Source organism: Orbicella faveolata, unplaced genomic scaffold, assembly GCF_042242905.1.
Source record: "Orbicella faveolata isolate gen_17 unplaced genomic scaffold, um_ofav_v1 contig_35, whole genome shotgun sequence".
NCBI lineage: Eukaryota > Metazoa > Cnidaria > Anthozoa > Scleractinia > Merulinidae > Orbicella > Orbicella faveolata.
The window spans coordinates 27,324,567-27,340,000 of NW_028301564.1; the positions used below are offsets into that span (position 1 = coordinate 27,324,567).

A 15,434-nucleotide genomic window follows, 5' to 3' on the forward strand; every position below is an offset into this window, starting at 1 on the left:
GTCACTTTGGGTAGGTTTTTGGGTCTAGAAGGTTTTGTTTAATTAAGTTTGGTTTGCTTTTAATGCTTTTTTGTACTATAGTTGATAGAGGAAAATGTTTTTTACATTCAATGACTTCATGCTTTTTATCAATCTTTTCAGTGTAAAATTACAGGTCGCAAAAATCGATGAATCGCCCGTCCAATTTCGATGACGTTCAATTCTCGGCTACAAGCCGGGAGTCGTGAGACAATCAGAAAACTGGAATTGCACTGCTGAATTTCTAGATTTAATTGATAATTAGGTACCAGTGTTTCAATATCATTTTTGTAATTTCTTTTTTTTCTTCAAATGTCCTTAATTAGTAGAGGGTCTTTACCCTCGGTTAGATGGGCTCCACACTTCAATAAAGTTATTGATTGATCTTGTACATATATATCTGAGCGATTTCGCAAAAGCAATTGCTTGCTAGGTTTTCGCCTGGATTCGGACGAAGCCCGAACCCAGGCCGTCCAGGTCTAGCCAGTGGCCATAAACCTAGGGAGGAGGGGGTGGGGGGCTGTCGAGGGCAGGGGAAAGGGGAGGGTGTCTTACTGACATCTTCACTTAGCTAAACTTTTCAGTGCCAAATAACCTTGCTATTGACTGTGTTGCTGGGCACTTGGCTCAGCTATTGAACATTGTTTGAGGGTTGTGTGTTGACATGGCACGCTGCTGGATAGGCCCATGCCAATTGCATACGCAATGGACAATCTCCTAGCCAGGGGGTGGTTAGAACATTTCTGGCCACTATCTGTCTGTCTGTTTTTTCGTTTGTTTGTTTTTAATACTTTAATTGTGATTCACACTACTTACAACACTGTAATACAACTACTAATTACAACAGTGATAACTATTTACAACAGTCATACAACTACTTACACTACTTATACCACTTACCAATATGATGCAATTACAGATGTGCACAACTTACTCTACAAAACAATACGATTAATTTTCTAACTTACGATACTAATACTTACACTACTTACGATATAATACCATTACTGATGCTTCTTACATTCATATTATAACAATATATAATGGTAATTGAACAGAGTGGAGTGCAATTTGGTCTGAAATCATATGCATGATTTCAAAATCAAACGAGCGCGCAGCGCGAGTTCGATTTGAAATCACAAGTATAATTTCAGACCAAAATTGCACTCCACGAAGTTCAATTACCACTATTTATTAAATCACTTTTAAAATCCTCAGTTTTTCGCCTAAAATTTTAGATTTTGGTATAGCGGAACCGGAGACGCCTTTACGTCTCATTTAGTATGCAAAACGATGTCATGTGACGAAAACTCATCCGAGCATGACCAAGAAACAAGCAGTTCTGAAGTCAGAACGAAAAGTAGTCTACTTCATGTATAAAAGTTCAATTCATGGGGTAACCCGAAAACACTGACTCTAGGGGAAATTTTTTTGCTCCAGAAAATACCTATATTTCCCCACAGAGAGGGTTTTCGGTTTTTCAACCCCAACCCAGCCCAATTCCAATTACATCTCTTACTTTCCTACCATAATTTTGGCCGTTGATAACTGCTCTGTGAAGTGGGTACTTGCATTTTCTGGAACACTAATATGCACATATTAACAACAACTAATTAAGCAAACTGGATAAAAAAGTATTATATGAATGAAAAAATTACTTAGTGATTTGCTGAGAGGAGGCTAATTTGTCAGCAAGTTTTAAACACAGCAGTGTAATTTTCTCAGTCATAGTATGTGAGTAATCATATGAAAACTCAGACGAACAATAATGGATTTTCACTACTCACATTATATAAAGAAATCTTTCAAATTACATTGGCCTGTTAAGGTGCAATTTTAAGAGATTTTTCAGATATCCCTCATAGTGTAAATCCTTAATTGTCCTCACATTCATATGATTACCTACACTGATTATTTAAATAGTTGGGATCGAGAAAAATAATAAATATATTATTATAAACTTTATGGCCTCCATTTGGTGCAAAAATATGCTCAGATATTTGTCCAGAGACATGTGTTCTGAGAAGCGAACAGTTTGCCGAGAGCATAGCTTGAGGAAATCTCTGAGGTTCATTAGGAACAGAGAATGTCCAAGGACAAATATCCGAGTATATTTTCAAGCTAACTGGAGGCTATTGTGTTTATTATCCGTCAAATATTTTTCGCAACACACATGCACAGTTTTGAAAATTGGGGAATTTTATATTTACTAATCACTTAAACATTCCCCAATTTTAGCTGGGGCATATTTAGTCATGTGACACATTTAGACCAATCGCATATGAGGGAAAATATTTGATAGATTGTAAATACATACATAACTAATTATGTAAAATTATTTCTGTGTAAAAAAATCCTGGGCATTCAATTTTCAGGTTGGTAAAAGCTAGAGAAAACCGTCTTGAAAACTTTAAAAACTAGCATATTAATGCTGAGTACTTTGGCTACTCCAAGTTCACATGACCTTTGACAATAAAAACTATTGTCTACCAAAAGCAAGAAAATTATTGCACAATCCAGGACATCAGAGGATGCATTCTCTACATAGCAGTTTCTTTTGTCCTAATCTCATTACTCCCATTACAGGTATTGTCATGGCTGGGTTGGCAACTGTTGTTCAGTGGCTGTCCTTCTCGCTCTTTTTTTGTACAGGTAAGCAAACAGAGCTGCGATCAGTACTAGTGCCAGCAGGATACCCACCACAAGACTGACGATCAAGCCCACTTCAAGTTTGCCAGCTGAAAGAACATATGATATTAAAACAAATCTTTGAGTTAATTAAATTCTACAAAATTGCAGTGTTTAAAAAAAGTATATATAAGAAAACAAAATTAACATCTCTGACTTCAGGGTTACCTATTACAAATGAAGTTTCTTTTCTGGAGGTTACCCTGATTCCAGAGATTTTCTCTCCTCTATTTCTGTTGAACCCCGGAGGGGGGGGGAGGGGTACTCCCTTATATGGGCTATGTACTTAGGTATGTGCAACCTCGAAGGGTAGGGTTTTTCAGCCATTTTAGTCATAAATATAATAGGGTATCGATTTTGGCCATTTTGGTTATAAATAGAGTATGGTTTTAGCACTCTAGTCTTTAATTGGGTATGTTTCTTACAAGAAGCTACTTTTTGTTCGTTTTCAATAACAACTTCAACAAAAGCCCTTCATAACTTAAGTTTAAGGCAACTGCGCCAGCCACAACGGTCATAAATAGGGTATTGAATTTTTGGCCAGGTCATAAATGTAGATAGGGTAGGAAAATCACAGATTTTGGTCATAAATAGGGTAAGGGTTTTGAGAAGTGGGCTGCACATATCCCCACCCAACTTTTCTGGGAGTACCCCCCACCCCCCCACCCCCATCCCCCGGGGTTGAACCCATGATAAATTCTCCTTTTTTCATAGAAGGTCGATTTGCACATTAAGGCAATATTTAAAATTTACACAGAGAGTGTACATAATGTACATGTAGCAGTATATCAGTGGTCACTTAGGTGCTTTTTGTTTATGCATCCCTTCAAAGACAGATAACTATAGGTCATGACCTCATGGACATCACATAATTTTTTGTAAGTTTACCACTGAGTAAGCACTGGTTTTCAATTGGATTGCAGGCTCAAGCAAGGTTAATTTATTGTAATCAGTACCTCTGCTTTTGGGCTTGGCTAAATCTATATTAATTTAAGTTACTGCCAACAGTATTTATGTACTAACCATCAGGATATGGCTTCAAACTTGCAATTGGTGCCACAGTTGAATTTGTAGGTGTACCAACTGAAATTGATTTTAAATTAGCAACATTATGTTAGTGGTGACTAGCTCATCCCTAAAACTCTCACTTACCTAAATGTCATTATAATGATATCTTTTTTAATTAGTTACAGTGCCAGCGCTAATGAACTCACCATCAGGATCTGGCTTTAACCTTGATGTCACAGTTGAATTTGTTGGTGCTGTTATACCAGCTGAAATTGATATGGTGGAATGGAATCAACATTTATTTATTAAAGGTGGCAAAATTCTTATTTCACAACAACAACACAACAACAAAACTTTTAATTATTCCCTTTTCAATAATTTAAATGAATTTTAAGTTAATGAGTTGTGTTACATCTATACTTTATTATTAAAAATAATTAAGTAAGAAACTTAAATATAATGACAGATGAACCCGCAGGCAGTCTAGACCAATCTTAAGGTGGGCCACATCTATATTTATATTATTAAATTAATATGCAATAAGCTTACTATTCAACTATTTAGAAAATGATTAATGAAAATGCTTGTTACAAGCATTACGAACTAGTTTTGACTGGTTATCATTTACATATATTATTGATACTTAAGGAGCTTAAGGACCCATTAACTGATCTACATGTATGCGTGAGCTCACGCATGTTACTAGGGAGGTGAAATTTCACTTCCGGTTATTTAGGTCAGCCTGAGAGCAAAAAATAAAAACAACTCAATAACTTGCAAATTTGCTTGAATTTTAGATGTTGTTCTTTGTTTTTCACAAAATGCAAAGTGAAAAAAGTACAGGCAAAGACAAAATAAGAGAAAGACAGAAAAACAAGAGCAATAGAAAAAGAAAAACTCCATGTGGCCTTGTTTGATCTTACCGAAATGCGCTGGTAGTGTAAATTGTGCATGCTCTGATAGGGTAACTTCCAAAATATATCTGGCACACTTCCGGTTCCTTTAAATGCCAAAGGAAATGCGGTTTTTCATTCAATCCAGCCTTTTTCGACTAATTTCGATTAAAGCCAACGTTGGAAACATAGCTATGCATTCCTTTTTTGAAATCATGCTTTTTTTCAGAAAAATATTTACGAATTTTTCAATATTTTGATATTCTCTCAAAATCTGACCTTTAAGAAATGAAACAAAATCTATATGCATAGTATAATGAGGATTTAAATGAAAATATGAAATCAATTAAAAGAATCCCGATCCATGTCCCCGACCCATGAATCCATGGGGACTGGCACAGAATTTCCAAGGCCTCAAGAATTCTTTTCTTCTCTAGCTATAATAACTAGATTGACACTTTCCACCATTGAAGAACATCTTAGGGACAATTAGGCCACAAGTTGGAAGAGAGAAAGGCAGGTATATTTGTATTCTCGGTATTGGACATGAACTGCTTGCTGCAACTGAGGTTTATATGCGGGACTCTTGTCAAATGCTTAAATGACATTAATTTTATCAATGTCAATAAAGTCCTTCTTCTAGATGTACTACTACATTAATCTCTTTTTAATGATAATTCCCTGATTGAGCCTCCATTGCATTAGCTACAATGTAGTTCCAGTCCAATACCAAGAATATGAATATGATAAAGACACCTAATAAGTCAGTCAACTACCGACCCTATGATCAAATTGATGTAATTTGATGATGACGACAATTAGTACTTAATAAATTTCATATTTTACCATGCAGTGTTAAATTTATGGATCATTTTGCATTGCCATACACTATCAAAAGTTCTTTCATAATCACTGAAACCAACATAAAGCTTTTTGTGCTGTTTGGTGTATGTGGATTATAGTTAGCAGAGAATAAATAAACTATGCAGTTTTCCTCAGCAGCTGGTCAAAGTGATTCCTCTGTAATTGGCTGGGCATTTCTTGTCACCTTCCTTTTTGTATATTAATTTTTTGGTTTTTTGACACCTATGTTCCATTCAGTTGGGAAGGTGCCAGTTTCGAAGATGTCATTGAACAGTGTTTCTAGAGAAGGTATGAGATAATACCGTCCATGTTTGATCATTTCATTTAGAAGAGTGTCCATACCAGGTGCTTTCTTACTCTTGAGTTTAGAAATTTTGATCATGAATTTCTTTTACGGTGATCAGAGTGAGCGCTACTTGTTTGAACGAATGAAATGAGTGAGTGAGGTGAGTGAGGTGAGTGAGTGACTGAATGAATGAACTCTTTTAACCACAGAATTCAAACAGTTAAACGGCACTGATTTACATTGAAGCTGTCTGAAATTAGATAAAAACTTAAGTTAAGACAAGTTCCAATAAAATAACAAACGAACGTAGCCTACAGCTGATAGAAAATTATAATATATACAGAAGGTGCTGTATGATTCATTGCATTAGGGATTACAACTGAAATAAAAACTGTTTGATTCAAAAAAAACCTGAAGGATTAAAACAGGAGAAGTCATTACCTGTTGCGGGTTTCTGAGTTGATGAAGTCTTGTTTGACTCAGCCTCTGTCAAGTAATTTAAGGCAAAATATGTACTGAGTATTGAATCTTCTGGAATGAGTGGTTCCAAGCAATAACCATAAGCCATCTCCCAGAGGGTTATTTGAAATTCCAGTGGGTAGGGGGAAAGTGTGAAACTTAACTGCATGAGATGTCATGTGCAAATTTCCAGATGGGTGGGGTGGGTGTTACCCCCAGGGGAGAAGGGAATTCCATTTAAAAAGGTCAGGGGTGCTCGATGTACCTTCTAGGAGTTAAAAAAGTGGTTTTGGTACCTCTCAGGGTGTTCAGCCTCAAAAGGGCACAGCGGGAGCTTTTGCGCTACCTTAATTAAGGGCAGTGAGCCAGAAAAAAAAAAAAATGACAGGAGGTATTAATTTTGACAATCAACTTTACAAGTAAAAGGTATTAGAAGCATTATGATCATCTTTATCACTCAAAGTTAGGAAAATGTGTTGATTTACAAATGATACCTAGGCCTCTTAGGACTGCAAAACAGGATCTTGGTACCTCTGAGGGGATCTTTTCAAAATTTCCAACAAGTACTCCCGTCCCTTTTTTTTATAAGGGAGTCTCCCCGTGGGACTGTTATCCTGCAGCAAGACATGAGATTCCTTCTCTTTTTGCTTGTTTTTAAGCTCTCAGTAGTAACAGGCAAACCAGTCGAGGAGGCAATTTAACCTCAGCCTTTCTTCATGTTTGTTGTTTACATATTAGACATCATTAAGATCCTAAATACCCACAAAGAGAATTAAACCATGGACATCATTGTCTCAGTCACAGTTTTTTCATGGACATTGCCTTAAGTCCTAATTTCTTTCTGGCTATAGCCCTGATGTGGCAACTAACAATCTACCCCCCACAGGGATTGGAAAGGCTGTGTGCCATGTGCATGTGGCGCATAAAGCTACGAAATGACACATTCTGAAAGCACCTACCGGGCTTGCGATGTGCCCTAGCTGCAAAACAGCTTGTAAAAATACACTACTTGTGAAAAGGATTTTCATGATTTGTGAAATTTTCATTGTAATGACAAATAAACACGCAAGAAATCACGATGCCTTTGCTCTTTAATCGACGTTATAAAAGCATTTGTTCTGTTTTTGTCCCCAGATTTTTGAGAAATAACATAATATACTATGCAAAAAACTCAGTTTTCCAAGAGCATCTTTGGAGATATTTAATTTGTTGAACAAAAAACAAAAGAAACCTTTTGTTTTGCTAAATGATAAAGTCACCGAAGCCTGACATTTGCTGCTAGTTGTTCGAACTGATACAAGTTTTATTATTCATATAATTACACTAATCTGTTGCTGTTGATTCATTAGCGCAAGCAAATAAGGAGCTGAACGGGCCGGATACAAGTTTGTTTTGTTGTGACACCGGTTCGATACAAGATCAGTTGAACTTTTTTTCTGGTCTGTTTCTCTACTTCTTTCAAAAATAAAACACCTAAATAGGATTTTAAAAAAACGTGCTGTTGAGGCTGCTAAAAGTAACTGTTTAAGTTTGCGTCACATTGAAATCCACCCTCGAAAGATTTGCTGCAAAAGATGTTGCTGGAAAACTGAGTTTTTTGCATATGTTATTTCTCAAAAACAAAGTGCAAATCAACAAAAACAATTATGCAACGATGCTTTCCATGTCAAAACAAGTCGGTCTGCGAAAAATTAGCGCAATGCTGCAAAAAACAAAAATTGGCCCAAAAAGCTATATACACCCTTTTTGCACAAAAGCCTTCAATTGTAAAGGCAACTTTACTTGTCACCCTTAAAATCTAAAATTGAGCTTGTCTGAGTGATGTTAATGTCAGACTCGGTGTGTCAGGTCTAATCAGTTCCAGTTCAGAATGTATAGTTTAACCTCAATGAAAGGTTACATAATTTGTATTAGCTATATTCTGTGGGGTAATCCCAAAACACTCACCCCCGGTCCGCGGACTCCCACTACAGACCGTGTCCGCGGACTACCTATGGACCGGCCCATGGACTACCCCTACAGACCCCCTCTACGGACCCCCCCCCCCCCCCCAAATAGAATAAAAATAAGAAATCAATATTTCAGTTATGGGTTGTCTAATAGACCGTGTCAGCGAAATTCCGAGCATTGCATTTTGCAAATGTAACATTCTTAGTTTCAGGCTAAGTTGGGCGCAAGTTATATCATTACACGTTGCCATTCCCTTTGCTGTGGCCATATCGTATATGAATGACCATGGAAGCCTCCAGGATGCCTCCAGGATGCCTCTGGGAAGCCTCGAAGTTTGTGCTCTTTCCCCTCCACCATTTTGTTCAGTCCATTCTCCTGTGGATTTGTGAGCTCGTTCCAGGCTTCATAATTACAGATACAAGCAAGCTTGAACAACCTAAAAACACATCTTGCCTGGCCAGATTGAGCCACGAATGGAAGGTAACAATTTTCCTTCTTTTGCCATCAGCATCTCCTTACGCTGAAAAAAGCTTTTAGGCTGTGTTTTTTTTTTTTTTTGGGGGGGGGGGGTTGAAGGGTGTTAATTACATTTGCACAGTGTAATACTCGAAATTTTGCTGACACGAGTATCCTATTAGACAACCCATAAATGAAGTATTTATTTCTTATTTTTATACTATTTTGGGGGTGGTCCGTAGAGGGGGTCTGTAGGGGTAGTCCATGGACTGGTCTATAGGCAGTCCGCAGACCCGGTTCATAGTGGGGGTCCACGGACCAGGGGTCAGTGTTTTAGGGTTACCCATATTCTGTGACTGTACAAGTAAAAAGTATAAAACAACTGTAATCAAGAAATACGTATAGTTTGCCAAATTTTTTTATGGCCAATTTATTTACCCTAATGACCCAAACTTCTTATAAATGGTCCATAACTTTCCAATCCTATGGACCATAGGCTCATTTGCCAGTTTTCCCTTGCCAATCCCTGCCCCATGTCAATCTGCATCATTTTTCATAGCATTGCATGCGGTGGGCAGGTTATGGTGATATAAATAAATAAATAAATAAATAAATAAATAAATAAACATACATTTATTTAGCACCATTTTCCACTAATTGTCCATGGTGCTTTACAATACTTTAAAATTAAAATCCTAAGTTTAAAATCCTAAAATCAAAATCCTAATCCTTTAAAAACCTAAAATGTTAAATCCTAAAAGTTAAAATCCTAAGAATTAAATACGCTATATAATACAATTAGGCTACAAATAAAAAGTAAAAACTACAAATCAAATGCGCGCTTAAAAAGATAAGTCTTAAGATTAGCCTTAAAAACTGCCTATTGATGATGAAAGTCTGATCTCTGGAATATGCACACATATGTAAACAATAACCTCCATTTAGCACGAAAAGAAGTTTGGATATTTGTCCACAGATGTTGTCTGTTCAGCGAAGCAAACAGTTTTCCGAGAGCGGAGTTCAAGGAAAAATGTGAGCTCTAAAGAACAGATAATCTCCAAGGAACAGATAATCTCCAAGGACAAATATCGGTGCATATTTTAAAGTCAAATGGAGGCTAATGTCTTTATTATCCTTCAAATATTTATCACAACATGAAAACTGGGGATTATCACTCAGATATTCTTTAGTCTTAGCTGGGGCATAAGCAGTCATGATCATGTGGTGCGTTTAGACCATTATCGCATGCAAGCAAAATATTTGATGGATTATAACTGATATATAATTGGCCTACTAGCCTGAGATGAGATATTCATACATTGCTACAATATCAATTTTTGTCAGTAGCAGTTAGCAGCAAATGTTAACCAAACTGGCTAATAAATTGTTTGATTTCTACTCTTCAGTAATATTTAGAACTTACGTTTTACGAGATACACCTCAGCTTCCCTGAATTTGAGCCCACTGCAGTCCATACACGAACATATTATTTCGAAACGAATCTCATCAAATGGTGGTCCAGGATCAGCCATAAGTGCAGTAATTTGCAAACTGGCCTGCCATTCAATCTCAGACTGGTGATTATAGCCAGAAATAATCCGGCGGCTACAGTTCAAGGAGACATGTTCTAAACTGTAGTTCATCTCTGTTTCAGAGTTAATTATTCCACTACTAACATCAGTTGTCCATAACTTTGAATCGGGACAAGACACTAGCCGTCGAGGCAAGTTGCCAGTCAGGTTAGAAAAGATCTTGATCTCCTGACTACAGTTTGGTCTATCTCCTGGTAGAGTGAAGTTGTTTGAGGCTGTGAATTTGTTTCCTCGAAACAACAGGACTTCTGCCATTAGTTCACCTGAAAGTTAGAAAACAGCAAGTATTAAATATAATTACAGTTGGTTCCTTTAAGGACCTTGCAGTTACTTAAAAGAGCTGTAAGCTAATTAATTTAGCTACAATTTAACACAAAAAAATTGATTAATGCTTTACATTGTTGACGGAACATTTTCACTGATTTTTAATTTTTTCGAGAAATTAATAAACTTAATTCATTTTAATATCATGTAAACACGTAGACATCAAAAATTATTGTGATCCCCCACTACCTTGGAATTTCCCCTCCAAGTGAAATTGATACAATTTTCTGGAAATCATTCACAAAATTACATAGGTAAGTCTTAGTCAAATGATTTATAGGTCTGTACTGTGGGACAAAGTTTTTTTTTTCACATGGGTCATGAATCAAAGAGAAATAAGAGGATATTCCAGTACAGACTGAGAAGATGTGTTCAGGAAAATATTTAACTCTTAATGTCTGGTCCCGAGGGGCATAGTGAATTTTGTTTCCTGAGAGTCTCAAACATTGAGATTTGAAGGAAACATAGGCGTACGAGCTGGAGGAGGGGGGGGGGGGGGAGGGCAAGGGGGACTGCAGACGCCCCAGCTTTGAAAATAAAGTGATTATTCAGACAAAACGCCTTATGATTTGGGCAACAACACTTAAGAGAAAACATTCCAAAATAACGATGTTGGCGTGATTTCCAAAACTGGTAAATAAAATTTCTATTCAGTTATATTTTACAGAACTTTTTCTTTTAATAAGTTTTACTGAGATTTTCCTTGGATTAAGACTCTTGATAGAGTATGATTGATTGAGTGAGTATGCAAGCTTTGAATATAATTATTTTTGGAATTGTAGCAGTTTCATTAGATGTTGGAATTGTGAAGGTATTTTTCACGCATTCAGGCATTGCATAAATGTTTCGGGCAAGAAGGTCACCGCCCTCCAAGTCCGCAAGTGCCTGCACATGTATGGAGGGAAACATAATTCACTGTTCGCCAAGGGACTAGTCAAAACAAATGGGTCAAACTGGTGGAAAACAAACAATCACTTCATTGACAAATGACATGCAACAGCGGTCAATATTTCGCGGGTAAGAGTGAACTGTTTCCCGTTTGACGGCATAGTTTTCGCACTGTTACCCGCTCGTGGCATTTAGCGAGAAACAGTTTCATTGTCAGATGTCATGTGACCATGAACTAACCAATGAATGGGCGCACTGTAGCGGGGAAAATGCCAGCTATATAACAATAGTCTTTTTTACTGTTTTGCATTAAACTTGAATGTTAAATGTTCAAAATTTATGATATACTTGTAGTCAAGCCAAGGTGTACACTAGATGACATAACCTGTCATTTGAATACACATGAAGTTTGCACCTGAAAATCTTGTACGTATGATTAGTTCAGAATAGAGATCTCACAGAAAACGATACAATTTTCAGGTAAATAAAATACTTGATAAGTTACATCGAAACTATACATACGTTTTAAACCGTTTTTTCGGTCGATGTAAATGCATGTGGTGTGGAAGGTTTTCCTATTCTACATGCAAAGACTACAGTTTGTACACACTCGCTTGTAACACGCGGACATGTTCACGAGTTTAATCCCGTAGTGTAAAATTCAATTATTTCGATTGCAGTAGCTACCCAAAAACAATTGCCCTACCTGTACAAATCGTTAGCGCCATGGCAAGTGTGCCAGTGAAAAAACAGGAGAACTGCATTTTGAAGACTCCTAACGCATCAGAGTTCAGAATATTATACGTTTCCGAGCGTTTCCGTTCCTCGCGAGTCCGACCACGTGATCGTCTTATAGCCTCGATCGTAGCCTCGCCGCCTCGATCCCAGTCTCTCTCTCTCCTTTTCCTGCATATGGCTTTCGATATTCACCTTTGGTTCGTGAATTCGAATATTCGGCTTCCAGTTTAATTCATCGAACACCATCACTAGCTTGACACCATGGTTTGGGCGCTGGGAAATTATTTCAAGTAAATTATAAACATGTAGAGAACGAGAACAAGAATTTAGAAAATGTTTTTTTCTCACCTCGAGTCACTTCCGATGGCAATGCATGTACGCCAGAACGAAACAAAGAAATACTTACCTGGTTATTTGAACAACACGGTAAAGCTTTTCTGCACAGCCGTAAGCTCCTTTGTACAGTAGACAAGGGATATCCAAACCCACGTTAGAATCACGGAGCTGCGAAATGCCCGACTCAAGTTTCATGATTCTGTAGATTCCTTTGAGTAAACCTGTAAAGGACCCTTGGAACCCATTGCGAATGAGCTACTTCCATCGGAAATCAAACGATCTGGGGAAAGGTCACCAGCTAACGACCCGATAACGAACAGAAGAGAAAATTTCCAGGTCACGGAGCTCTTTGTATCTAGATTTTTCCCGGTTAAAATTCATGAAAAGGTATTGACTTCGAACAGAGGTAGATCGATGATATGCTCCTACTTCAACTTTTAACCCACAATGCAATTAGGGTAGTGTCCAACTCTGGTTTGAGGGCGTTAAGTATTTTTTACATTAAAAAAAAAAAAAAAAAAAAAAAAAAAAAAAACACTTGGATATAGGCAAGTCTTCAATGAAGCTTTCCCGGGAGCTAGGGCTTCGGGTGCCTGGAAAACCTGAAGAGCGAATAGCGAATAGTCGCGAATAGCGAACAGCGAATTAAAGAGCTGCTAAATAAGCTATAGTTCAGGGGTATACCTAATATAGTAGAAGATTGATACATTTTTGAAGTCGTTCATTTTCCCATTTTAAAGCAATCTCTCTCAAAATGTCCACCTCCTTCATAATTGCTGATGTCAATTCTTAAATAAGCTGATCAGTGGCTTTCAAATGGCATATTGTACACAGGCAGAGTGTCTTCATTTGCCAATTTGGGAAAAACTGCGGTTTGCCTTAGGGGGTAAAGGGTTAAGTGTCCTCAATTTGTAGAGGGTCTTTGCTTTAATAAAGTGATTTACTTAATAAAGTTATTGACTGATCTTGAACATATATGTCTGAGCGATTTCGCAAGAACATGCCAGCTAGGCAGGAAGTCCAGTGACTCTAAACCTAGCGGGAGAGGAGGGGGAGTGGCGGAGGGGGGGGAGGAGGGAGCTGGAGGGGGAGGCCTCCATTAAGGCTAGGCTGAGGACATTAGGCGCTGAGGCACTGGTCTATCTGCTGGCGGTTTGCTGGCAGCCAGCTGTCAATTGCAGGGAGGAGGGCAGGGTGTCGAGTTTTATTAACCTGCGAGCCAGCGAGCCATGCGAGCCAGCGAGCCATGCGAGCCAGCGAGCCATGCGAGCCAAAGGGCGAGCCATGCGAGCCATGCGAGCCATGCGAGCCATGCGAGCCATGCGAGCCCTAGTAAAAATGTTAAGATTTTTTATTTGTTACATTTACATTCACATGAGAACAAGAACAAGAGCAACGGAACAAGATGAATAAGATCGCAATATTAAATTCTAAGGGAAGGGACAACCACATGCAGCAGTCAGCCAACCGACAAAGTTTTGGTAACTCTGATTCACTAAAGAGCGAACCTGTTAAAATTACGCGATTCACTCACCATTCTTGACGCCAATACACGGAGTTGCCCTGAAGTACTGTTCTCTTTTTTCTTGAATGATTTTCAACGTGGATATCAATGAATGACAGGTGCCAATGGATACCATTCACTTACCCATTCGAGTAGCCGTGGGGCGGTGGAGCCGTACGTTTCTCTCAGAAAATTTCTTTACTTTAGTCCTGAACCTTAATAAATTTTTGACGCATCGTTTTTATTTTTTGCGGATCCTGGGCGATTTGAATTCACAAAATTTTCGCCAAACAACAAAAATATGAAACAAAGAAAAAAATTCATCACACTCAAGGTAGCCATTACTATGACGCAAGACTTGGCACGATGTGCAGATGTTTAGAGCATTTTTCATATTTGCCGCACCAGCAATAGTTTTGGTAACCGAAGTGAGATTAGGATTTTCTTTTGGGAATATTTCAATTGTAGGCACTTTTGTAGCTAAAGTTTTATTTAAAATTAATTTCCCAGGCCCGGAAAGAGAGAGTACCTTAGGAGCGAGGTTGTACCGTTTATACTCGTCCCCAGGGTCATCTCCGCTTTCAAGATGGCGGGCGAGCGGTTTATAGCGATAGGTTAGTGATAGTCGGGCGCGAGATCTATGTTTCTTGGCGAAAAGTCGACAACCTCCCAGACCAGTTGAAGAAAAAAAAAATACTCGCATAAATGGCTCGCATGACTTGCATGACTCTCATAGCTCACACCGTGGCTCGCATGGCTCGCTGGCTCGCAGATTTAGCAGACCCCAGGGTGTCGTTTACTGAGAGCTTCACTTATCTAGACTTTAACGTGCCAAATAACCTTGAAATTGACTGTGTTACTGGGCACTTTGATCAGTTGTTGAACCTTGTTTGAGGGTTCTGTATTGACATGGCACCCCGCTGGAGAAGCACGTGCCATGTGCATATGTGATGGCCAATCTCCTAGCTAGGGGGGTGGTCAGAACGCTGGGACTGTTTTTGAGCTGTCTGTGGGCATTTTTAAGCGAATAGTATGGAACGCCAGAACTGTCTTATGATACTTTTTTTTATTATATTGGGTGGTTATGTCATTATATTGAGTAGTTATGTTATTATATTCGGTGATTAACTCATTATACTCGGTGCTGATTCCATTATACTCGGTGCTTATGTCTTTATATGCGGTGCTGTCTTCATTATATTCGGTGCTTATTCCATTATATTCGGTGCTTCCCTCGTTATATTCGGTGCTTTCTTCGTTATATTCGGTGCTTTTTTCCTTATATTCGGTGCTGTCTTTATTATATTCGGTGCTTACTTCATTATATTCGGTGCTTACTTCATTATATTCGGTGCTTACTTCATTATATTCGGTGCTTACTTCATTATATTCGGTGCTTACTTCATTATATTCGGTGCTTACTTCATTAT

The 15,434-nt window shown here is 38.2% G+C and overlaps 1 protein-coding gene across 3 annotated transcripts in view; it reads right to left on the reverse strand.

The window, feature by feature from the left end:
* Positions 1-246: 246 nt before the first annotated feature.
* LOC110058200 (uncharacterized) overlaps positions 247-15,434 on the reverse strand; it is a 100,987-nt gene continuing 85,799 nt past the window's right edge. The window contains exons 1-7 of one of the 3 annotated variants that reach the window (XM_089273049.1): positions 12,571-12,975; positions 12,133-12,437; positions 10,046-10,477; positions 6,199-6,243; positions 3,921-3,980; positions 3,730-3,789; positions 247-2,756 (exon numbers count right to left, since the gene is read on the reverse strand). In XM_089273049.1, the coding sequence (XP_089129175.1) occupies positions 2,611-2,756; positions 3,730-3,789; positions 3,921-3,980; positions 6,199-6,243; positions 10,046-10,477; positions 12,133-12,190 (801 nt within the window). In that variant the 5' untranslated portion in view covers positions 12,191-12,437; positions 12,571-12,975 and the 3' untranslated portion in view covers positions 247-2,610. Of the gene's footprint in view, positions 2,757-3,729; positions 3,790-3,920; positions 3,981-6,198; positions 6,244-10,045; positions 10,478-12,132; positions 12,438-12,570; positions 12,976-15,434 lie in introns of those variants that run through there. The other 2 variants (XM_089273050.1, XM_089273051.1) reach the window with 2 other exon arrangements.